The sequence below is a fragment of the Vespa crabro genome, chromosome 25, assembly GCF_910589235.1.
Source record: "Vespa crabro chromosome 25, iyVesCrab1.2, whole genome shotgun sequence".
NCBI lineage: Eukaryota > Metazoa > Arthropoda > Insecta > Hymenoptera > Vespidae > Vespa > Vespa crabro.
In genome coordinates, this window is record NC_060979.1 from 1036271 (window position 1) to 1062097 (window position 25827).

The 25827-nt window shown below is 27.9% G+C and overlaps 2 protein-coding genes and 1 long non-coding RNA gene across 6 annotated transcripts in view; 1 reads left to right on the top strand and 2 right to left on the bottom strand.

Annotated features, from left to right (window-relative positions):
* LOC124432426 (fatty acyl-CoA reductase wat-like) overlaps window positions 1-25827 on the bottom strand; it is a 90410-nt gene that overhangs the window by 47320 nt on the left and 17263 nt on the right. The gene's annotated exons all lie outside the window — the stretch shown is intronic.
* Window positions 777-17264, bottom strand: LOC124432429 (fatty acyl-CoA reductase wat-like). 2 transcript variants are annotated; one of them, XM_046981398.1, is made up of 9 exons: window positions 17140-17264; window positions 3104-3435; window positions 2585-2833; window positions 2347-2492; window positions 2128-2237; window positions 1861-2056; window positions 1520-1759; window positions 1170-1427; window positions 777-1083 (listed from the first exon to the last, which is right to left on the bottom strand). In XM_046981398.1, exons 1-9 carry the CDS (start codon window positions 17156-17158, stop codon window positions 978-980), a joined length of 1656 nt encoding a protein of 551 aa, XP_046837354.1. In that variant the 5' UTR covers window positions 17159-17264; the 3' UTR covers window positions 777-977. The 2 variants fall into 2 exon arrangements, with proteins under 2 accessions (XP_046837354.1, XP_046837355.1); XM_046981399.1 differs by lacking the exon at window positions 17140-17264 and adding an exon at window positions 4625-4760.
* Window positions 14180-14851, top strand: LOC124432438. The gene is made up of 3 exons (XR_006944257.1): window positions 14180-14407; window positions 14538-14647; window positions 14718-14851. It is a non-coding gene; the product is annotated as an uncharacterized LOC124432438 (long non-coding RNA).

A 25827-nucleotide genomic window follows, 5' to 3' on the forward strand; every position in this document is an offset into this window, starting at 1 on the left:
TGGGTTATTCGGATAGTAATTTTGTTTTTTTTTTTTTTTTTTGTGAAAATGAAAGACAATTTTCGTATAATGAACAAATATTTTATTAAATTATATATTGGCAATTTTGGTCCAATACCTTTTACCATATTTCTAGTAATAACATGATTCCACGCTCATAAAATTTTTGGTCTTTGCTGGCAAAAAACTGATCGTTGTGGTTTTTGACCTCTTCATTTGAACTGAAGGTTTTACCGTCAAAAAATTTTGCGGTGACCGGAACAAATAATAATCCGAAGGTGCCAGATCTGGAGAATATGGTGGGTGTGGCATTGTATCCCATTCAAGCTGTAAAAGCTTTTGGCGAGTGACCAAACTTGTATGAGACTATACAGTTTAGTAGAAGCAGGTAGCCTTTTCCCCTCAATCACGGAAGGCTTAAACTGTCAGTGTACGCAATTCATAACGATCAAAAACTTTACAATTAGAAACAAATTTTCGACGTTTTGGTTAAATTTTTGGGATTTGAGATCAGTATGGCGAACATTTCACAAAAAACACCAAAGTAATGAATTTACCAGCAAAAACGGAATTAATAAATATTTCGGCAACAAAACTCAACAGTTATGATTCCAAAAGATGTATTTGTCGAAGAAACTTTGAATTATGTTCTTATTCATCTTACTTTCATTTTTACTAGGAAAGAGAAAATGGAAAAAAAAGTGATACGTGTTTTTAGTGAAGTTTAGGAATGAAACTTGTAGCTATAAGTATTCGGCCATAATAAAAATTAAATATAAAAAAATAAGTATATATTATATGCAATAAATGGCGTCGTATATAAGGAACAAGTTTTAGCCCACATATATGTCCGAGATTTCACGAATAAAAACCGTTTAATTTTGATTTATTTTCATTCAAGAAATTATTGATTCGTAGGCGATAGCCTAAATTATGCTTATTTTTATCCTTCATTCATTTGCTTATCTTTGCTTCTTTTACGGAGATCCAAATGTTACAAGCAGCCTGGAAATCATAGCCCATGTGATCATAAATAGGACACAGGCGATAAGAAGTTTCAATCCTTGATGCATCAGATAAAACCTTGAAAATTTGAAAAATCAATATTATTTGAAAGTGATTGTTAATAATAGAGGGACAACGAAGTAAAAATGCAATAAAAAAGATACCTTCGCCATTTTATACGAGCTTGTGGGAGTGTTTCAATAGGATCCTTTAAGATATATTTTCTTACACCTGTGAAGTATGTTTCAAAATAAGTATTCCAAACGAGATCCTTCATATCACAATAGAATAATTCACGATCTTTGAGCGTTAACTTCTTCAACAATTCGTTCCATCTTTCATTCGTAAATTTTTTTTCGTTTATAGAAAAATAACTAAGTAGATTTGACATTTCGTGAATTTTATTGTACATTCTGAATAACCTTGAACGGAAAGGATTATCGCCAGATGAAATTTTTCGCTTCTTTATCGTTCTAATATGCTCTCTCCAGAAAATAAGATAAGAGAAATTTACCTTGGGTTTCTATCCGTGCACAAAGAGAGTGTATCGATTATAAGAGCTGGTAGTAAATGTAGAAAATATACGTAGAAAAGATAGATCGACCGATATTTTGTTATTTCAAAGATAGGGCACCAAATTGCCTTTTCAAACGGTACCAATTCTCCATATGTAAGTATCATTTCTATAAATCTACCGTAAGTGAATGGATTGTCCTTTGATACGTAATTGTAAATGGGAATATCTTCGTAGGTTCTAAAAAGATTATTTATTCATACGGACGAATTAATTCAATATATTCTAATATCATTATTTAATTTGATCCTAAAAATATTGTTTCGAGTATTTGTCGTTACTTTCGATTATTTGCAATCTCCCATGCGCTAGCGATTATTCCATTGGTGGTCAAATCTCCAGGTACGAAGTCCACATTTATCGATCCATCACAATGGTGAGTTCGCATTAATCCCATAAAAACATTTGTTGTGATTCCTGTTGGTCCGTTCCTGTTGTCGATCCAACCTCGGATAGGTTCTCGATACGTGGATATAACTAGAAATAATACATCAATTAATACAACATTATTTATTAGTTTGTTTTATAAGAATTATGTTGCTACCAACCCATTCCTGGCCGAAATATTCCCAGCGGTATAGAGTCAGCATGCTTTCTTATAAGATTCTCTGCGACTGTTTTCGTATAAACATAAGTATTTGGCCATATTCCGAGTAATCTACAATCAAAGAATTGTGTGAGTGTTTTATTAAGTGTACTATTCATTTTATATTTTTTTATAAATAAATATGAAACTAAGCAATCGATATTCCGAGATATAAACGTACTGTGGGGTAATATCGTCGAGCAATTTTTCATTTATACAGTTCACCAAATTTATCAACTCGTCGGGATCTATCGGTGGGTCATAAAATTTCTCCTCAAGTGGAATATGAAAACAATTGGAATAAGCCGTTGATACGTGCACAACACTCTGAAATTTTAAGCATAACAAAGATTTGTTAAAGTCAGATTTTGAAAGACCATGATTGTTATTAATACGTATACAGAGGACAAAGGTGGCACCTTCAGTTTTGACATTTCTTTGGACAAATTTATTATATCTTTTACACTTCGAACGTTGATTTCTGTTGCCAATTTCATTTTCTCGTTGAACTTAACGGTTGCGGCGACATGAAAAATAATTGAGACCTCGCGTATTAATGTAGCTCTATCGACCATTGAGATATCGAGATTCGGCAAGGTACAATCGCCATTGATTGGAACTATACGATTCTGGAATGTTGGTTGTTTCTCTCTCAAAGTGGAAAATAACTGGAAAGTTGATACAGAGTTGTAAATATTTTCTCTCCCACGTTGGTTATCATAAATGACAGGAAAACGACTTTTTGCGATCTTTTCCACGATATGATAGACCAGTACTTTGTTTCTCAAATTTCTTTATTTTATATTCCAATTATATTATTTAATAGAAAGAGATAATTTCAAAGATGAATCAAAGGTGAAATAATAATTTACTAATCCCTATAATAGATATAATAACTCAATGAATCTAATGCATGGAAATAAGATATAATAACTTACAGAATTTTCTATTAGTTCTTTCATGCGTTGATGCACACTTTTCCCTTTTTTTGTACGGATCAAAAGATAAATGCAAGTGATACCGGGACATTCTCTTAACAATTTCTCGATCAATAACTTTCCTATGAATCCTGTTCCACCAGTTATAAAAATACTTTGACCATTGTAAAATTTTTGAATGGGTGTAAGTTCGTAATTATCCCCGATGGGTTGAATATATGCAGGAACATATTTAGTTTCCGTAGCATCTCTCAAAGAACTTTCCGATAGGGCTATTTCTTGTTCACCTCTTTCTGGCTGTACGTCTATCATATTTGCTTTTCTAAATCGATCTGTAAACATAAACATGAACGTAAATGCAGAAATCTTCTCTGTTTCTCTATTGTATTTATTTATTTTAATCGTTGAAACGATAATGCAAATAAATTCAAGTGTCCGTTGAAAGTATTATATTCGAACGTTTGTTTATCATTAACACAATCTTTATTCCGATGGGTTTGCTCTTTCTACCTTAATATCGATTATTAAAAGGCATTCATTGCATTTATTACTCGTCCTAATATATATCTATAATTTAAAATAGACAATTTCTTTATGATAGAAATTGATCGATAATTGGTGCCCTCAATTCGAAAAGGAAAAATATAACGTGACATGTATGAAAGAAACATGTACATATATTAATATTAATTGCTTTATGATATTGTTTTTTATCTACTATAAGGTAAAACAAAACGTTTCAATTGCAAATGTATCGTTCAACCTGCCTCATAATAATGTGTAATAAGTGAACATCATAGAACAAGTTATACAAGAAAAATCAATAGAGTCTTCGACTGCGATCACTTTTCTATTCTAGTCTACCTATAATTTTTCGGGTACTAAGCAAACAGAACAACGTCTGATTTTTCTCGTTAATAAAATGATACGATATTCTTTCAACTAGAAAAATTTTTTAGTCTTCCTTCGTTCAGACAGGAAAAAAATATTTATTACGATTCTTGGAGAAATCTTTTCAATATTTGATAAAAGATAAGTGCAAAAAAGTTAAAAGTTGGTCTATGTGAAACTAAAGGGGATTATATAAAAATCGACAAAAAAGAGTGTCAAGAAATTTACTGTAGGTAATTACATTACAGATTCCGTATCAACAATGTTTATGTTAGATAAAAATATCTTTTATCGGTCCACTAACAAAAGAATAATCAAAGCTGATCACATTCCGTGTTTATATTTCTGAATATTTCGAAAATTAAAAAAAATTTTTTCCCGTTCCATTTATCGTTTTAATTATGGTAGTTTCAGCTAATTCTTCTATATTTGTTGAATTGTAGTATTAACCGATTATCATTATTTCTTTTTTTCCCATAATTTCGTGTAACTCACAAACCTTTTTATGCTTTTTAAAATTTTCACGTAATTATTTACTTGAATTTTCATAAAAGAATGTTAGTAAATTTTTATAACACACCGTTTTATTCTGATTCTTTTTAGGTGTATACTTCTACAAAATTTACTTACTTTCAGAATTATTTTTCATATTGCAAAATTAAAATAAACGGGCTTGCAGTAAAGTTATGAACATTCGGAGTAGAGATTTTTTTCTTTACTCCTTAGGACAGTTGTAGGTGTTGATTTATCGAAGCTCACTTTTTAACTGAAATATAAAAACAACCAAAAACATTTAACCTTTTTCTCTCACCACGTTTCATTGATCAATTCTTGATCTTTTTCGACAATCTTGCTTTTTTTTCTTATATACGAACATAATTCGTATCCTGGAAAATGCATGTGATCCAAAAGAAGCGATCAGCACACACAGGTTATTGCTTGTTTCAATGCTTGATGTATCCAATAAAGCCTAAATTCGGAAAGGGCGCATTATTTTAAATTCTAATGACAAATGAGGAATAAAAAAATGGCAAGAAAAAAGATGTCTTTGTTATTTTATATATGCTTGTAGAAGTGTTTCAATGGCATGTTTAAGACATGTATATTTTTATCGTTAGGAGACGTGATCAATAGTATGTACTTAAACATTAAGAACGAGACTTAAACGAAAATGAATATTATCAATCTTATTTTAGAAATGGATGAAACATTCATGCGATGAAGAAAAGAAAGGACGATCAAAATTAATGTGTAAGGTAGAATCACAGAAATACTTCCTACATTCGAATTTACATGTTGCTTTCTAGATGAGTTTGGAAATGATGCAAGAAATTATGTAATTATTAGTACTGGCAGGCAGATAACGATTTATATGGTCAACTACTTTCTTCTGTTCGGAACGTGTCAAAAGATAATTCAATTTTTTAAAGTGATATCCTCCTCACAAATTTTTGGTCAATTATTACTTCCTAATTTTATTCCCTTGTTTACAAATATTTATTTACGTATTTATCTTTTTATTCAAATGATCGAAGGATCATTATCTAATTAAATGTTTAGAACGCTGTTAAATAAAAATTTTCGTAATTGCAAAATCCATGATTATTATGAATAATCTGATATCATCACATATGAATATATCAGTTTTTTCGAAATGGAAAAGTATCAAAATAATACGTAATACGTAGTGAAAAATGTTTATTACGTCTCTCAAAGTATCTTTGAAATGAATATCATTCATTGTTATGACCTTCCACCATAATTAGTTATCACGCTATACTTTCTCTTTTATTCATGGAGACCAGAGAAATGAGATTTCTAATTTTAATCAGGTTTAACCGGATTTTAATTTATTTGTAAAATAAATCGACACGATGCGTCTTAGAGAGGCGAGTGAAAGAGGAATTACCTATAGTAAATTTCTTCTGTATTTTTATGTTAATTGTCGTGTGTTTCATAAAAAATCTTTAATCCTTTTAAATTCGTCAAGTTTTTAGCTATGGTCGAATGTAGAATATTGTCTCCGAATATAATTACATCCTCTCTTCCTCATTTGCTTGCTTTTATTTTCTCCTTTGATCTTTATATTAAAAATATAAATATAAATATTAGTAAAAATAAAAATTTTCTGTATTAAAGTATTACATTAATATTTAAAAAATTTTTGTCTTACCAAATTGTAATCGTAATAATTGTGATTTATTAATTTAATTGTTTAAATTATAATATATTAATTTGAATTCTTCATATTTATTTAAATTTTGATTATACAAAATTATATAATATTTCAAAAATTATGAAAAATTTGTTAGTATTTTAATTATCACGGGCCATTTAAATTATCGGTTTAGCAGTATGTCATTACAATTAGAGTGGGATATTTTGCAGCTAGTTTTTTTTATTTTGTTAAATTACGATAATATCTAGATAACTGAAAAACTATTTCGCATAACTGCGTGTAACTCAAAAAGATTTTTTATACTTTTTTCAACGTAAACTTGGAATTTGTTGAATTATCATAGAGGATTATGACTAAATCTTTATAACATATTTATAATTATAAATTTTTAATGCAAATTTACATAAACTTAACTTAGTTTTTGAAGTATTTTCCATTTTGCACAATTAAAATTGACGCTAATTCATCGAAATTATAAACGTTTTTCTCTTGTGCTCATGCAATTTTTAGATTATACACGAAAGAAGGGTATTTTTGCACTGAATTATAAAGTCTACTAGAAGTTGGTAGCCCTTTTCCTCTACCTTTCAAAACTTTAATTATCATTGTACACAACAAATAACGAACGGAAACTCTACATTTCATAATTAAATTTCGACGTTTTGGTTAAATGTTTATTATAATGCTTATGTAATATATCTAATTTAGAATGATTTATTTCCCTACTTTCTGTATTTCTTCATTGTACTCATTGATTTTTAGTACTACCTTATCTTTTTATTTTTCATTTATTTCTAAAACTAATCTGATAATTCTATTTACTCTTTGAAGAATTATCAACGGTAACGAGATGAAATTATTCAACGAAAAATTATTGAGAAATTAGTACGTCATCAGATTCATTTAACTTTTGATATTTTCGAAAATTAGTAAAGAACGTGCTTCCATGCATGACGAAACTCATGGAAGATTCGAATAATGAGTTGTTTAAATGTGATCGATTATTATTTCTTACTAATATCTAATAATATAATTAAATTATCTATATGATATCACTCTGATTAAATTCTGAGATTCTCTGTTACCACTAGAAACGGTATTTAATATTCAGTACATGTAAAAAGAAAAAAGTTGATAAATAAGTTTTGTAATATGATACACGTTGAACATGCTAGAAGTTGCAAACGGTTGTTTTTCATGAAATAACACTTATTTATGATGCGTATGTGAAAAAAACGGAAAGATTCACAGATCTTTCAATGTGTGATTTCCACAATTATTTTTCAAGCTGAGGAATAGACAATCAGAATTTTGACATCGCATAATCGCAATCAAGGGCGACTGTAATTTGCCGAATCTCGGAATCTTAATGGTCGATAGAACTATACTTACACGAGAGATTTCAGTTCTTTTCTATGTTGCTTCGACTGTGAGATGCAAGGAGAAAATGAAATTGACGTCAGCTATTAACGTTTGAAGTCAGAAATTTTATATCATTTCAACATGTATTAAATTATTCGATTAATATTGTACTAGGAGAAAATATCATTTGTATGCTATTTCACTTCTTTTCTACATTCACGCAAGCACGATTATAAAATTTATCGATAATATTAATAAAGATCGAATGTAAATTCAGTCCAAGAAAAAAGTAAAAACGTAACCGGTTAACAAAAAATATTAATAATTTATTCTTGTAGGTGCGCCAGAAATCTTAACCTATAATAATCATCGTCGAATAAAAATTAAAACGAGACTATGACTATGACTATATGAAGATATTGGTCACGAATCATTTTAGAATATCATTTGCCTAAGGGTTATATAGTTCACATGTAAAAGAAAATCCATATGTTTTTGTGATTCACGCCTTATACGGATGCTGCATAATAATCAGGTTTGATAAATTTCTGATCGACTTAATTAAACTGTCAAGGATTTTTGCTGATAAATTAAAAAAAGAGTAAGAAATGTAAGCAAGAGAAAAGATAAAATGATCTATTTAACTGAATGCACTAAATAAACTATTATGTAGATCTATGTACATATCTAAACTCGAACGAGTCGTTTGCATCAAATAATTTAATATTTTCGAATTTGTTTTTCAACGGGCAGTGTAAACTTTTGTATAACATAGAAATACCTTTTGGATTTTAATCTTTTTGGAATTTGATCCCATTTCAGTTCCAAATCTATAATTGGCATTTGTATTGTATTTAACGGTACATATTTAATGGTATAATATAATATATGATAGTAAATAATGAAATATAAAATATAAATATTAAATATAGTAAATAATATAATAGAAATAATATATAGTAAAAAATATAATAGAATGCAGAATACGAAGAAAATGAACGAATGATTGTGATTTTTCCCTCGTACTCGTCATACGTTATACGATATTCATTTATAGCCATGCGCGATAATTACGAGAAAAAAATTGTTTTCCTTATCAAATATTAATATATTTTAATGTAATATAAATTTGATTAAAATTTTTTAATTATAATTGATACAGTCGAATTGAACGAACCTTATGAACCTATCCTTGAGTCATTTTCAACGCAAAAATACAATAAAAAATTAAAAATAAACAAATAATTGTTAAAATATTTTGACAAATAAGACATAGGTAAATTCGCAATATGAATAAATATAACATTTTACAAAATAGTTTAGTGTCAAATTAAAATCGAATTGTCTCTCGTTAAATAATTCTCACGATAATAATTAATATAATTTATTAATACAACAATTATAAAGTCTTAGTATGACAATAACGTTTACTAAGCGAATTGATCATTGCATTTTTCAAAATGGAAATATTACTCACTTGATATTGAGTATGCAAATTTATGGAAATGGCAAGCGTGAGAGATATGATCGTGATCATTCATTTATTTCATATTTTCTCTGTATTCTTGTATTTTATAATATTGTTTAATGGTACAAGTATCACTGAAATATAATTATAGAGTTTTATTTCAATTGGGATCAAATGCAAAATTAGAAGAAGAAAATGAAAGCGAAAAATCACTCTTTCGAAAGTATTTCCACATTGCATGTAATTATAACTGCACGTGGTACGAATATTCAAAATTGATAAATATCTATGTTCATAAATCTAAGCTACATTATTTTATAAAATATACGAGCTCAATTGCACAGTTTATGCAACCTTTTTCTTCTCATCATCTGTCACAATTTTTTTTTTTTTAAATAACCATTATTAATATCAGACCGTTTCTAATCGAGTCGATTTAAAAGTTATCGAAATTCATTATTATTCAAATAATGTCAATATATTTCAATAACGATTAATGAACGATAGAGAAATATTACAAAAAACTAATTAATAAATTAAGCGTGCGTTATTTCTTTTTTTATTAGATTTCAAGATGAAGAGAGACTGACTGTTAATAATATATGCAGAAGATTGAAAGATTCATTTGATGTATTAATCATACATATTCATCATATTTTTAGTCGGTTATGAGAAAATATGTTACTTTTATTTTCCTTATAATATCTCCTTTCTTTTTCTTTCATATTTTTTATTCTTATTGAATACCTTCACAAAATTTGTCCTAATGTTTTCAATTATTCAGTTAGATCGTAAGATGTTAGCACTCGAATAATCTTTCTAGATCAAAATATATAACGGTTATTGCGACATTTCAAATGTTTCTAACGATTACATGTTTTAGCAGATTTCATTTAAAATTAAGTCATCGGGGTTGTATGATTATTTTGTAGAAAGACAAAAAAAGATATGGTACGTATATGGTACGTATAATAAATTAAGCGAGACATTATTTATTTGTAAATTCTGTCAAGTTTTTCTTCATAGTGGTGATTTTTTTATTGCTACCGCACTTTGGTTAAATACTAAATGATAATAATTATATATATATATAGGCTATATAAATTTCTTTACTTGATTTGATTTTTCTTCACTGATTTTCCTGGACATAATTATTCGTGACTTTAGTCGTCTCTGATATTTATGAAGGATTTTGAACGTAAACCACTTTAGTCGATCATAATATATTAGGAAAATTTTATAGTGAGCAACTATAGTCACCTATGGAACCGAAAAAATTAATGTAATATTCTTAATAATGTTCAAATAATAAGAATCTATTTAAGGATGAATTTATAATATACACGGACCAATAGAAATTACAGCAGGTGCTGAAATGGGATTAATAGAAACTAATCATCAGGATGGATTGGTAAAAGTGAACTTAATGTCCGGAGTTCTGATGATCAAACCGCTAATAATTAGTGGTTGTTAAATCGCATAAATTAGCAACCAAAAATCGTGAATACTTCTTTTTCCTTTTAGGAAGGACTTTGTTTTTGAAGGATATTTATTTTCAAACATATCTCTTAAAGAATCTCATTGAAATGCATCTACATGTTTGTGTAGAACAACAGAGATATCTTCTTTCTTGCATTTTACGTTCACTATCGCTTTCTAATGATATTTATTTTTCGAATTTTTAATGCTTTAATGGTAGCATCAAATATTGAAATTCGTTATTCCCTGTATTTTCTTTATAATTACATGATTTCACGGCTTATCGTAATGTTCAGATTTTCGTGAAAGAAACAAGATTGTCAATGAAAATGAAGAGGAAAGAATAATTTCAATTCACGTTCTTGCAAAGTGCGGATCAATGTGTTCTCTTATTTAAGGGATTTTGTTTAAAATGTAAATTTTATGAAAAATTGTATCTTTAGCCTTCCTTTCGGGTAGCACGGAAAGATGGCTGAAATTATAATTATTTGAATATTTTTATTCATAAAAATTTGGTCGGATATTTTTTTTCTTATTAATTAACTTATTTATTACTTATAAAAATATATCCCACTATATTCTTAAAAACTTGTATAAAGTAATTAAATATTTTTTGAAAACGATATATCAATATTAGATGATTTGTTCTTCGATATTTATTGGAAGGCAATGAAAATTAGCATGAAAATAATAATGCAATAATTATGCGTCAGGTCAATAAATGCATAAGTACATTGGGGTTATTATTGGCGAATTTTTATTTCGAATATTTCTTATCATTTTCATCAGGATAAATTGATTTGCATTTTTTGTTTACAGTTATTTTAGATTTCAATAATCCGACTAAAAACTTAAAAATTAAATTTTGACCTTTAGAATTGTTAAACTTTCAGGTCGTGTTGGATATGCTGAATAAATAGTAGAGGGGAACAATATTAAGCTGCTTCTATCTGATTTTATAGTTTAGTGTAAAAGTGAACTCTGTTCGAGTATATACACTTATCGTGAGTACGGAAGGAAAGTACGTTTGTGATTAAGTTATTAAGTGCGTTAACAATCTTTTTTAAAGCACATATGCAATTTCAATTCATAATTGGAAAATACCTGTGAAAGAGAGTAAAATTTGTGTATTTATGAAAAAAAAAATATTTCAATTATTAAAGATTATATTTACAATTATGCGTGATATTACGCGAAAATAATAGTCAGTGTGAGAGAAACAATCACGATACTTCGTTTATATGTTTCGTATCTTTTTTATTATATTATTTTATAACATATTGTAATTTTATGAACATTTCTTTTCTGAAATTTTACATTATTATAAAATATTATATTATATAATTTTATTATGTTAATTTGCAAGTAGCATTAAATATAATACATATATAAACTATATATTTAACATTTGATAGGGGATTAAAAGTAAAAAACAAACATAGAAACGGATATCCAACATTATGTATTCAATATTGTATATTATAATATATAAACGACACTATTGTAGAAAAATCGTTTTCTCAATTAAATGAATTACATAAACATTTCTTTCTTTTTATTATATGCAGCTATTTCTTTTTTTTTTTTATTTCTCCATAAAATCGACAGTTCGATTGTTTAATAACATTGATTTGGAATTTATCGAATCCTGATTGTTATCTAAATGCTATGTTTCCTATATTGAATTGGGAGATGATAAATCAAGAATAGAGAGAATACTATCGTAAAATTTGGCGTAAGATTTGAAAATAAAAAAGATAATGAATGCATAACGTGAGCGGTTGTTTTTTTTTTTTTTTTGGTTTTTTTTCCTTTATCGAATAATGTCTCAAAACGGTAGGCTGAAAATAAGATACATATTTATTATAGATATAGATATGTATCTTATATTGCCTACACACTTACTGTGGATAAATTTCGACGAACCAATGTCACAATTGACTCTCACTGCCCTCATAACGCATTGTGTCAATTGATGTTTTTCGAATTATTTCAAGACAAGCCAAAAAGGTGAAAAATTCTTCCCACGAAATATTGCTTCTTTGATCATAATCATAATAGATTAAAGAAGAAAATATATTGTAATAAACAATTAAAATGCAGATTAATTAGAGGATATTTTGTTAACCGTATTTAACATTCTTTATTTCGCATTATTACTTTTTGTACGTTCGCATCAAAGAAAAGTAATATATAGGTATATATACACAAACGTGCTTGCCATGAATTTATAATTTATAATTGAAAGTGATCGTGGTCGTGTGGTCACATGAATATGAAAGCGGATTAAAGAAGAGAAAATTATGATATAGAATTTAAAAAAAATGTCTAATTCACGCTTACTTTTATAGGTCGATTTGGAAGAGTAGAAATGATGAAACCGCTGTTAGAAGAGTCTGACCAAGAAGTGGCCCATGATTCAACAGTTGGAACATCAACTATAGAATCGTCTGTCGAAATAATCGACAAGCCTATTCAAAAGTTTTACGACGATGAAAGTGTATTTTTGACTGGCGGAACTGGATTCATGGGAAAATCATTAATCGAGAAATTGTTAAGAGGATGTCCTGGCATCAGATGCATTTATATTTTGATACGTTCGAAAAAAGGGAAAAATGTTCTTGAACGCTTGGATGAACTTATGGAAGATTCGGTTAGTTGTTTATTATTTCTATATTTTCTTTGATTCTTTAACTATGAGATTCTCTATTTATTAAATAATGTATACAGCGTATCTTATTTATTTTGAAAAATGGGAATATCTTGTGAGAGGTCGAACTTAAAAAAAAAGTCTTTGTACGGATTTATTTAAAGTGAAGTGGTACACCATGTTCTAATTCCTTTTTAAGCGTGTTAAGCGTTGGGAGAATTTCAAAGTCAAATTCCTTTTTTTTAAATCGAACTATATAACTGCTTTTTAATAGTTGGATTGATATACTTTCATGTTTAATTGTATGCAGTATAACAGTCAGGAACTAGTGATATATATTTGTATTCCTTACTATTTAAGATCTCACGAATTTATAATGTAATGTAATTTAAAATATTTTATAATAATAGATGGCTTCATATAGAAAGTCGTCGAATTCGTCTCAAAAAATCATTGAAACGTTAAAAAAAAATATATATTTCTATTAAAAAAATCAATTTAGCTGTATAATTTTCCATATCGTTCGATTTATAATAAATAAATTTGACACCATACCAAATGTTTCCGATCATACCAAACAAATCTCTTCAAAAATTTTTTTGCTCGCTTCAATCTCTCAAATTTCAATTATTTGAGATAAATTGAATACCTTATATATACTTGCTAGATATAAGTAACAAGAAATTAATAAATAAATTATTGGTTTAGTGTACTTTGAACATGTACAAAGTCTTCTAATGCTATTTATTTTTTTATGACATTTATTTAAACGAAATAAACAAAATTTACAATTCTGTGCGTTTTCTAGGTGTTTTCCAAGTTGAGGAAAGAAGAACCAAAATTCCGAAAACGAATAGTCATAATCAAGGGGGATTGTAGCTTGCCAAATCTCGGTATTTCCAAAATTGACAGAGCTAGATACGTGAAGTATCAATTGTTTTCAATGTCGCCGCGACCATGAGATTCAATGAAGAAATGAAACCGGCGATAGCTATTAACATGCAAAGTCTAAGAGATTTGATAAATTTGTCCAAATAAATGCCGAATCTTAAGGTACCATCTTTATCCTGTATATACTTACTAATGACTATCAAGATCTTTCAATTATTCAAGAACTTCAATAATTTAGAATTTCGTACACGTATCAACGGCTTATGCTAATTGTATTCATAATCCTATTAAAGAGATATTTTATGATCCACCCATGGATGGGGACAAGTTGATTGATCTGATGAATTCTTTCGATGAAAAATAGCTCAACGCCATTACACCGCGGTACATTTAGATTTCCAAATAATAATTCTTTTTACTTATTTCACTTATTTCACTTATTTACAAAAAAATAATTTAAGAATTTGTATTATGCATTAATTAATAATACATTTACATCGTTCCTTTTTTTTAGATTACTTGGAATATGCCCGAATACATACGTGTACACGAAATCAGCCGCTGAAGATATGATACGGAAGCATACTAAATCGATACCGATTGAAATCTTTCGTCCTGCAATTGGTTGGCAGTAATATAGTTTTTGTAGAATAATACAATAAATAATGTATATTAATTAATGTAATATTTTTAGCAATATCAACGTATCGAGAACCTTTTCCGGGATGGATCGACAACATGAACGGACCAGTAGGAATTATTGCAGGCATTTTAATGGGATTAATGAGAACTCATTATTGTGATGGGTCGTTAAAAATAAACTTGGTACCCGAAGATCTAACTATAAATGTTCTAATTGCGAGTGCCTGGGACATTGCAAATAATCATCGGTAGGTTCAAATGATTTCATTTACACGGAAATAGTATTTTCACGACCAAATTAAATAATGATTTTAGAAAAAAATAAATTATATCCTCTTTATTCGTATCGATAAACTTTCTGATTTAGCGATGATATTCCCATTTACAATTACATATCTGAAGATAATGTAGGAACTGACTGAAGGAACAGACTGAAGGAAATATTTAAATACGCACAATTAATACCGTCTAAGGAAGCAATTTGGTACTCTTCTTTAAACATAACGAAATATCTGCCCGTCTATTTATTCTACGTGTATTTTCTACATTTACTACCAGCTTTTATAACTGATACGATCGCATTGTGTTTATATAAACGGCCAAGGTGAATTTCTTTGATCTTATTCTCTGGAGAGAAGACATTAGAACGAAAAATGGGAGAAAAATTTTATACTGATGATAATATTATTCGTTCAAGATTACTCTGAATGTATAATAAAATACACAAAATGTCGGACAATCTTTGTTATTTTTCTACGACTGAATGGAACTTAACAAATGAAAGATGGGACGAATTGACGAAGAATTTAAAGCTCGATTGGGATAGTTACTTTCAAACTTATATCCTAGGGATAAGAACGTACATTTTAAAGGATTCCATTGATACGCTTCCGCGTATCTTTTTTAAATAAAAATTACTATTTTTATAATAAAAAAAGTAATTTTTTAAATAAAAAAATTACTATTTTTTATTTGTTATATTTCAACAGATATATGGATTTTCCTTTTTTGAATTTACTCTACTACTTATTATTTACAAATAATATACTTATCTATGATTGGATGGGTATGACAAAATAAATATCATTCACAAAATATATATATAATATATATATAATATATATATATATATATATATATATATATATATATATATATATATGTATATATATAATAATATATATATTATTGTGATTATTGCCAATCTGTTTAAAAATAAATTTATAAAATGCTATAGATCGTTCTGTTTCTCTTCATAAATATTATAAAATATTTTTCATGAATTAAAGAAACAGTATATGCTTTTAGCTTTTCCTTCTATTTCGTGACGCTGGAACAATGGATATTTTGAAGCGGTAAAAATAACTTTGTTTGCAATGCAATTAGGTATCCCACAACATTTTGTATCATGAATGTGCATGGACTGCTTGGAAATAAAATCTTTTTGTCCTTTCCTTACCTTTCCAACAATCGCATATGTTTCTAATTAGTAAGCTCGTAGTTGAATAATTTATCGCTTTCTTCAAAATTTCACAGAATAATATTAATATGTTAACAAATTATAGCAGTTTCTTCGGATTTAACGTGTTGGAAAATAATGACACATCATCCTGTATTTAAGTGAATTAAAGCATTAAATGAATTTTCACAAAACAGTACTTTCTAATTTTCACAAAAACCAATAAAATTACGATTTTCTAAATGCATGTATATATATATAAATTTTACTTACTTTCAGAATTATTTTTTCTAATACTTTAAATGAATTTTCACAAAACAGTACTTTCTAATTTTCACAAAAATCAATAAAATTACGATTTTCTAGATGCATATTTATATATATAAATTTTACTTACTTTCAGAATTATTGTTCATAATACTTTAAATGAATTTTCACAAAAGCGGACTTTTTAATTTTCACAAAAATCAATAAAATTACGATTTTCTAAATGCATGTATATATATATAAATTTTACTTATTTTCAGAATTATTTTTTCTAATACTTTAAATGAATTTTCACAAAACAGTACTTTCTAATTTTCACAAAAATCAATAAAATTACGATTTTCTAGATGCATATTTATATATATAAATTTTACTTACTTTCAGAATTATTGTTCATAATACTTTAAATGAATTTTCACAAAAGCGGACTTTTTAATTTTCACAAAAAGCAATAAAATTACGATTTTCTAAATGCATATATATATATATATAAATTTTACTTACTTTCAGAATTATTTTTCCTAATACTTTAAATGAATTTTCCCAAAACAGTACTTTCTAATTTTCACAAAAATCAATAAAATTACGATTTTCTAAATGCATATATATATGTATAAATTTTACTTACTTTCAGAATTATTTTTTCTAATACTTTAAATGAATTTTCACAAAACAGTACTTTCTAATTTTCACAAATATCAATAAAATTACGATTTTCTAAATGCGTATCTATATAAATTTTACTTACTTTTGGAATTATTTTTCATAGGGCAGAATTAAATTAATGCGCTTTTAAAAAAATTATGAAAGTTTAAAATAAACGTTCCTTCCTTCCTTTTACTTTGGATAGAGATGTTGCTTGAACGAAGTCTATCTTTGCACTGAAGCTGTACCCCTCTACTTTCGATTATAAACTCAATATTTTTTTTAACAACCTTGCTTCTTTTACGCATAATCGAAGGTAAGTAGCCTGAAATAAAAATAGAAGGTAATAACTGGTTAGAACAAGTTTTTATTCTTAATGCATACAATGAGGCCATAAAAATTTTAAATCAAGAGTCTTTTAAAAATGATTGTCAATCATAAATGAGCATTCAAGAAAGAAGGAAAAAACAGGTGTATTTATCATTTTATATAAAATTATAAAAGCATTTCAATAAGATTATTTAAGATACATATCTTATGCTCAGAAGATACGATAATTAAAAAGTACTTAAATATTATATATGATTTCATCTAGAAACAATTCATTCACCGATCATTACTTGTTAACTTTCTTTTCGGTTCATTCCATTTATTCATATACTTTCATTTGATAGTAGAAAAATGATCGACTACATCCAATATTTTGTGATTATCATTCAAAAGTATGGAATCAATTTATATGGAATGATTATACTCAATAAAATTGTACTCCTTTTGAATAATAATCGAAATCCCTGAAATGATACTTGATTATCCTAATAAATAAATAATTTAGGATATTTCACACATTATATTACATAATCAAATATTAATTGAGAATTTAAATAAAGTAGAAATAATTATTATTATAATAAATAAATAATTTAAGATATGTCATATATTATACTATATAAATAAATTTTTTATGAATATTCTTATTATAATTAAGAATGTGATTGGATAGTTACCTTATAAATTATAATTGATAAATAATTAATATTTATTTAAAATTAGAATTATAAGATATTGAATTATTTTAGAATCTTGTGTTTAATTAAATATTAAGTGGAATTTAAAAAGTAAGAAGATTATTGAAATAAAGAATATTTTTTAAATTAAGAAAAAAAAAAGAAATATTTAAAAATAAGAATTCAATTATAACATAATATAATGTATAAATAATTAATTAATGTATATATTTAAATTATAGAATATATTTATTAATTAATTATTATTATTTATATTTGTTAATAAATTTTATTATATTTTAAAATGGACTCAGATTCGCAAATACATCTTGCAGTTGATCTTATCTTTAAAAAATCAAGAATTCATCTTTTGTGCCATTGAATGAGAAAACCATACAAAACTATCTTTCAAGTGAATAATTTAATTCTCTTTCAAAGAAGTGGTTATGCTCTCTTGATTTTATTTCTGTTTTTTTCAATTAATTTCGTGTAAACATAAAAGTTCGTTCATATTGTAAATATTCTAAAATCAAAAATATTAATGTATTTTATATAATGGAAGGTAAACGTACTCTAATCTAAATAAAATAATAAAACAAATCTTTTGATGAGTCGATCGTACTTTTTATCTCAATTTCATATTTGTTCATTTAAATATTTTGAAAGAATATTAATAATATTTTCTTACGATATAATTAATAATATATTTAATAATATATTCTTATAATTTTAATAATATAATAATATATTCTTACAAATTTTTCAATTTGGATTATATACATGGAATATACAAAATAAGTAATCGAGAATTTTATGACAAATAATGTAGAAAGTATACACAGAAAAATTGCTTAAGCCAATGTTTAGTATATCGTAATGAGCGATCGTGTCGTTCAATTCGTCGTCAGTAATGGAATTATCCTTAAATACGTAATTATCAACATGAATATCTTCGTTGAATCTGAAAGATCAGATCTATCAGTATGAGTTAATTCAATTGATTCTAATCATTATTTGTTTTGATTAAGAAAATATTATCTAAAAGTACATGAGCTCATTAGACTATTTACATTCGATTATTTACATGTTATCAATCCATTCTCGATATGTAAATATTACAAAAAATGTTACAACAATTAACATACATCATTTATTGTTTTCTTTTACAATAATTACTATTAACCAATTTCTGGATGAAATATTTCAATCGGTATCGTGTCAATATTCTTGGACACCTCATTCTGAACGACTGATTTCACATGTAACGTAAGTATTCGGTCATATTTCAAGTAATACGAAATTAAAAAATTGTATAAGTGTATTATTAATTAACGCGTATCATCTATTTTTTAAATATATTTTTATATTAATAAATGTAAAAGTGATATAAAAGATTTATACTTGGAGATAATAAACGTTCTGCGTTATATTATCGTCGAGCGATTTGTCGTCCATAGAATCAATCAAATTGATCAACTTGTCGGATTGTACCAGATAATTAGCATAACTCGTAAATACATGAACGAAATTCTGAAATATTAATAATAACGGACATTTGCTAATGTCAGAATTTTCATTGAAAAATTCAATTTTTGACATTTACTTCAACAAATTTATCGCATTCTTCAAACTTCGAACATCAATAGCTGTCGCTAATGACATTTTCTTGTTGAACTTGACAGTCATGGCGACATTAAAACGAATTGAGATCTCGCGTATAAGTGTAACTCTATTTGAGATTTGACATAATCGCTCTCAATCATGACTATAATATTTCAGAATTTTGATGGATTTTCATTCAACGTGGAAAATAACTGAACAGAACAACACATTCAAATAATTGCAAATCTTTCACGTCTCGTATAAATAAGTACCATAAATACTTATTACGTTAAAGATGAAGATTTTTTGTACGTTCATAGTGCACTAAATCAATAATTCATTTATTAATTTCTCTCTTCTCAAATTTACTAAATACGAAATATACCAGTGGTAGTAGAAAATTTCAAAATTCAATCAGATTGAAGAAATGATATATACTACGTATACTAAACAGTTACATACTACATATACTATAATATATACTTTATATTAAAGTAAATCCTTGATAAATTCTTCTCTGTGTTGAAATATATTTTTTCTTTCTTCGAACATATATACACTTAAAAATAAATACACTTAATGCCGATACATATTTTTAATAATTTCTTGATGGATAATTTGCATATAAATCCTGTATCACCGGTTATGAAAATACCTAAGAAATATTATATATAGTATATACATCATAGAAGTCCTGAGTAAGTGAGTAAACAACCGAGGTAAATTTCTCATATCTTATTTTCTGGAGGTAAAGCATTAGAATGCTAAAAGAGAGAAAATTTTCATACTGGCAATAATACTTATCGTTAAATAAAGGTTACTCGGGATGTATAAAAAGATTCATCAAATGGCGGACGTTTTTGGGTATTTTTGTACGAACGAATTGACGTATACGAATGAAAGATGTAATAAACTAATGAAGAAGTTGACACCCGAAGATCGTGATTTATTTCTTTGTGATATGAAAGATATCGTTTGGAATATTTATTTTCCAACATATATCGTAGGACTAAGAACATACATATTAAAGAATCCCATTGATATAAACTCGTATAAAATGGCGAATGTATGTTTCTTCTTGGATGTTTTCTTCATTTCTTATCTACCATTGACAATCACTTCCAAATGATATTTATTTTTCAAATTTTCTAGACATTATTGGATGCAACGAATATTGAAACTTCATTTACTGTGTCTTTCTTATCATCATATGGGCTATAATTTTCAATCCACTTGTAATGTTCGGATTTTCGTAAATTATACAAAGATATCTAAGACTGTGAAGAGAAAAAAATAATTATAATTTATGATTTCGCTTATCTATAATTTCATTTCTCAAATATAATGGATCTGAATTTAAGCGATATAATAAGAAATAAATTACTATTTCTTGATTTCCGAAAGATATCGAAATTAAATCTTTCAAAGTGTTTGTAAAAATGAACTGCAATTGGATATAGCGTGTCAGATAAATAAATAATTATCGAAAATGTTGAATAAATGAAACATAGTTGAATTCGCAATATGAATAAATACAAAATTGTAGAAAACAGAAATCAAAACAGTTGTCTATCAAATTAAAACGAATAGTACTTAATACTTAGTAGATATAACAGGAAAGAAATAATAAATAAATTAATCTTCTAGTGCATTATGACCACGCAGAAAGTTCTCTTCTTTGAAATAATACATATTCATGGTAACTACTTAACACGTTCCGTGCCATGTGTACCACCGGTGGTACACGCAGTTATTTTTTTCTTTAGTCAAAATATCAAATGCCCTGAACGACAAATCAGGAAAAAATGGCTTGGCACGGAACGTGTTAACTACGTAACTACTTAAGAAATAGAAAATATCTGTTGAAAGGGACAGTATTTTGAAAAACATTGATGTACCAGTTATTTTTCACTTTGAATGAAGACATACAGAAATTCCAATATTGATTAATCGAGAGGAATTGTTCAATCTCGACATCTCGTGATGGAGTAAAGCTACCCTCATATGCGAGGTATCAATTATTTTTAACACGACCATTAGATTAAATGAATCACTTTGTCTAAAGAAATAATGAAAGTAATTGTGCCATCTTTATTCTATTGGGTCGTTCGGAAAGTCATTTCGTTTTTTTTTTTGTGAAAATGAAAGAAAATTTTCGCATAATGAACAAATATTTTATTAAATTATATATTGGCCATTCTGGTCCAATACCTTTTGCCATCTTTTTGGTAGTAGCATGATTCCACGCTCATCAAATTTTTGGTCTTTGTTGGCAAAAAACTGATCGAGGTGGTTTTTGACCTCCTCATTTGAAGTGAAGGTTTTACCGTCTAAACAATTTTGCAGTGACCGGAACAAATAATAATCCGAAGGTGCCAGATCTCGAGAATATGGTGGGTGTGGCATTGTATCCCATTCAAGCTGTAAAAGATTTTGGCGAATGACCAAACTTGTATGAGGTCTCGTATTATCTTGGAGGAACACTACACCTTTTCTGTTGATTAATTCTGGCCTTTTCTATCGAAGTGCATCATTCAGTTTGTCCAACTGATGACAGTAGACATCCGAATTAATTGTTGTGTTATCCAGTAAAATCTCAAAAAAAAAACGATTTCTTTAAAATCCCACCAAACAGACAGCATCACTTTTTTTTTATGGATATTGGCTTTGGAAATGCTTTGAGCCGGTTCATCTTCTTTGCTCCATGACCTCTTGCGTTTGACATTGTTATATACAACCCATTTTTCGTCCCCAGTAATGATGTGCTTCAAAAATGTAATGGTCGGAAAGTAATTTCGTTTTTTCCCGACAGAGGATATAAATGTAATTTTTTTTGCAACCAACTTCACACTTAAGCCGCATAATCATTATATGTTTTGAGAGCTGATTTAGCTAGACTTGTGTGTGAAAAAGTCCAATTGATTCTACGCAGTAGTTTTTGGTTAGTACCCTTTTAAATATAGAGAGCAATAAGCAGCATTTTCGTTATATTTTACTTTTTTACTATAGAAAAGGTAAAAATGCTTTTGAAGCTAGAAAGAAATTAACCGATGTGTATGGAGAAGATGTGTTAACAGTACGCCAGTGCCAGTTGCAAAATTTCGATTCGGCAATTTTGATGCCGAAGATGAATCACGTTCTGGAAGGCCGTTTGAAGCTGATAAAGACACGATAAAGGCATTAGTTGATGCAAACCGGCGAATAACAACACGTTAGATCGAACGTTACACGCAGTGAGTCACCAGACCCCTTTCAATTATAGTTTTCATCCACTCTTTATCGAATTTTAAAAAATAAAATGAAAATCAATCTCTATTCGACATCATTGATACTCGACGTTCCTTTTCTTTCCAGATTACTCAAAATTTATAATAAAAATCACAAAATGTTCTTGATCATTTTTGTACGATCGAATGGAAGGGTACGAATGATAATTAGAACGAACCGAAAAGAAAATTAACTTTTACAGTCTTGTATAAAATAATAAATATATCTTCTTTCTTTCATGCTTCTTTCATTATTCGTCTCTTATTGAGAATCACTTTCAAATGACGCTCAGTTATTGAACTTTTAGAGCTTCGATGAATGCATTAAGAATCGAAACTTGTTATAATCAGTTATAAAAATGACCTACTTTCTTCAGATTGCTGACATTCGAATGTTTGTATAATAAGCAACGTTGTCAAAAAATGAAAACATAGATGAAATCATTTGAAAGTAGCGAGGATACTCCTTGAATTTACCTTAATAATTTAGTGCAAAAGTAAACTTTGTTCGAATAACACCTACTTCTGAAGTAAGAAGGAAGAAATGCCTGTGTTGATTGTTGACGAGAGCATTTTTGAAAATGCGCTTCTCGCACCGCGATGACAGTCGATTCGCACGGAGGAAATGTCCCACGTCTCGTCCTTGTTGTCCGAGCTATAGATCCATTGGTCGCGATGAATATGAGCGGCGGCACTAGGCTAGGATACCGTTGTAGGCCGTCAGCAAAATACCGCTCGCCGCGTTCCCGCAAATTAATGGGAAAACGCACTTTCTTTAAAGGATCCCGTGAGAAATGGAGAAGTAATTGCGATATGTAAATCTCACCGTGTATTTCATTGGATGAGTTACATTTGTTTGTGTGTCTCTTGTATAATGCGTAGTTAGCCGAACTGATTGTTTGAGAGCTTAGTCGTTGTAAGTCTGAAAGATGGAACTTGTCACCTCAGATGTTGTAAATCTGAAAGATGTAATTTGACTACCTTTTTGCCTATTTTGAACTATCCACGTAACCTTAAATTAGATTGGTAAATGGCGGAGTTTGACCTATAGAAAGGGAAAGAATAAATGCCCATTGGTCGAGGATAGTTCGTAGAAATGTTTGAACCTTCCATGTGTGCCCTTTTGTTCTAATGATCGTGATTGGAGTATGACAATGGATATTTTAAGGCTAGGCGCAGATAGCCCTTAGCTTATCGAGCCTAGGCTTCTACTTTTATGGTTTATTTATTAATCGGGTCAACACATTATTGAAACACAGGTACTTTACTAAGAATGCCTAACCCCAGACAAAGGTGGCCATGTGTTTCTTATCTATACGTTTTGTTTTCCTAATGGCCGATGTATTCTCAAGGATAATTTTTTCCAATGGTGTTATATAATCCTTAAGAGAAAGTACCGTGAACAATGAAGAGACACAAGTGTGCGTCAACAGCCTATTTTAAATTTTCGTAACTATCTTGAAGGCGCATCAATTTAATTTTGCAATATGGAAAATAAATTTGAAAGTGAACAAAAATTATATGGAAATGAATTTAAAAAAATCCTATTAAAGCATGTTATAAAAACTTATTAACAGTATTTTATAAAAATGCAAGAATAGAATTGTGTGGAAATTGAAAAAAATATAAAAATGTTAATGAATTACGCAGAATTCCGCTAAAAGAATAATTCGAGTATTTGATTAATACTGCAATTAACCAAAATCAACAAAAATAATGTACGACTGACGGTAAATATGATACAAACCAATTTTTCTGTAATTTTTGAAATATTAACACATTAACGTCTTTTATAGCTGGAGATAATCTAGATACATTATCATTTCGTGTCATTACTTTTCAACGCGTTACGTTCGAAGAAACTGCTATAATTTGTTAACAAATTAATATTTTTCAAAGAAATTTTGAAGAAAGCGGTAAATTATTCAACTACGAGCTTACTAACTAATAACATATGCGTCTGTTGGAAAGATAATTATATTAAATGTATTGATTATAGTAACCTTTTTACCTTTCGGAGATTTCAAGATCACCTTTTGTCTTTTATGCATAAACTTGTAATATTTTTACACTTATCCTTTAATAAATATTGAGAAAAAATCATAAAGAGTCGTAATAAATTTTTTTTCGATCCGAATATAAAAATCATTAAAAGAAAATCCAAGTTGAATGAATTTTGTACAATCTTATTAAAGAGCATACTAGACTGTTTTCGGAGTTCATGATAAATTATTGGTATTATATTATTTTATGGTATAAGTATCTTTAAATGCTATACAAATACCATCTATAGAATCGCATTTGAAATAACACCACATGTCATTTCAATTTTTCAAGGTGTCAATTTATTATCTCATATACATAAGAAATACACAATTTCCTATTAACATATTATATGATCTAACGGGTAGTATAATCCTACATTAATATTTTCAATATGTCATTAATAATGAGCCTGTCGTCTTAAAATATGAGCTAATGAAAAAAAATAAATAACGCAAAGGCGATACATTAATTAATTTTGGTCGTATTTTGCAGTGATTTTATCTGTCTTCGAATAATAATATGATTCGATAAATCCTGATTCGACTGAATTAAATGTTGTACATTTTTAATTGTAAATTAAAAAGAATGAAAGGACAGTGATGGATGACGCAAAGGACGAAAACTTTGCACGATCTATTTAATTGAATGTACGAATTTAATTAGAGGAATTATCTAATTACACATAGTAATGGCGTTTACATCTATGTACATAACTACCGACAATATACTTTTTAGCAAACATCTCAATAATTTTCAATCTTAGATATTCGTCTCAAGTGCAGACTTACTAATTTCGTGCAACGTAGAAATAATGGAAAAGTGATTTATTTTTCAATTATATTTCATTTTAATTATAATTGATGTCATTAC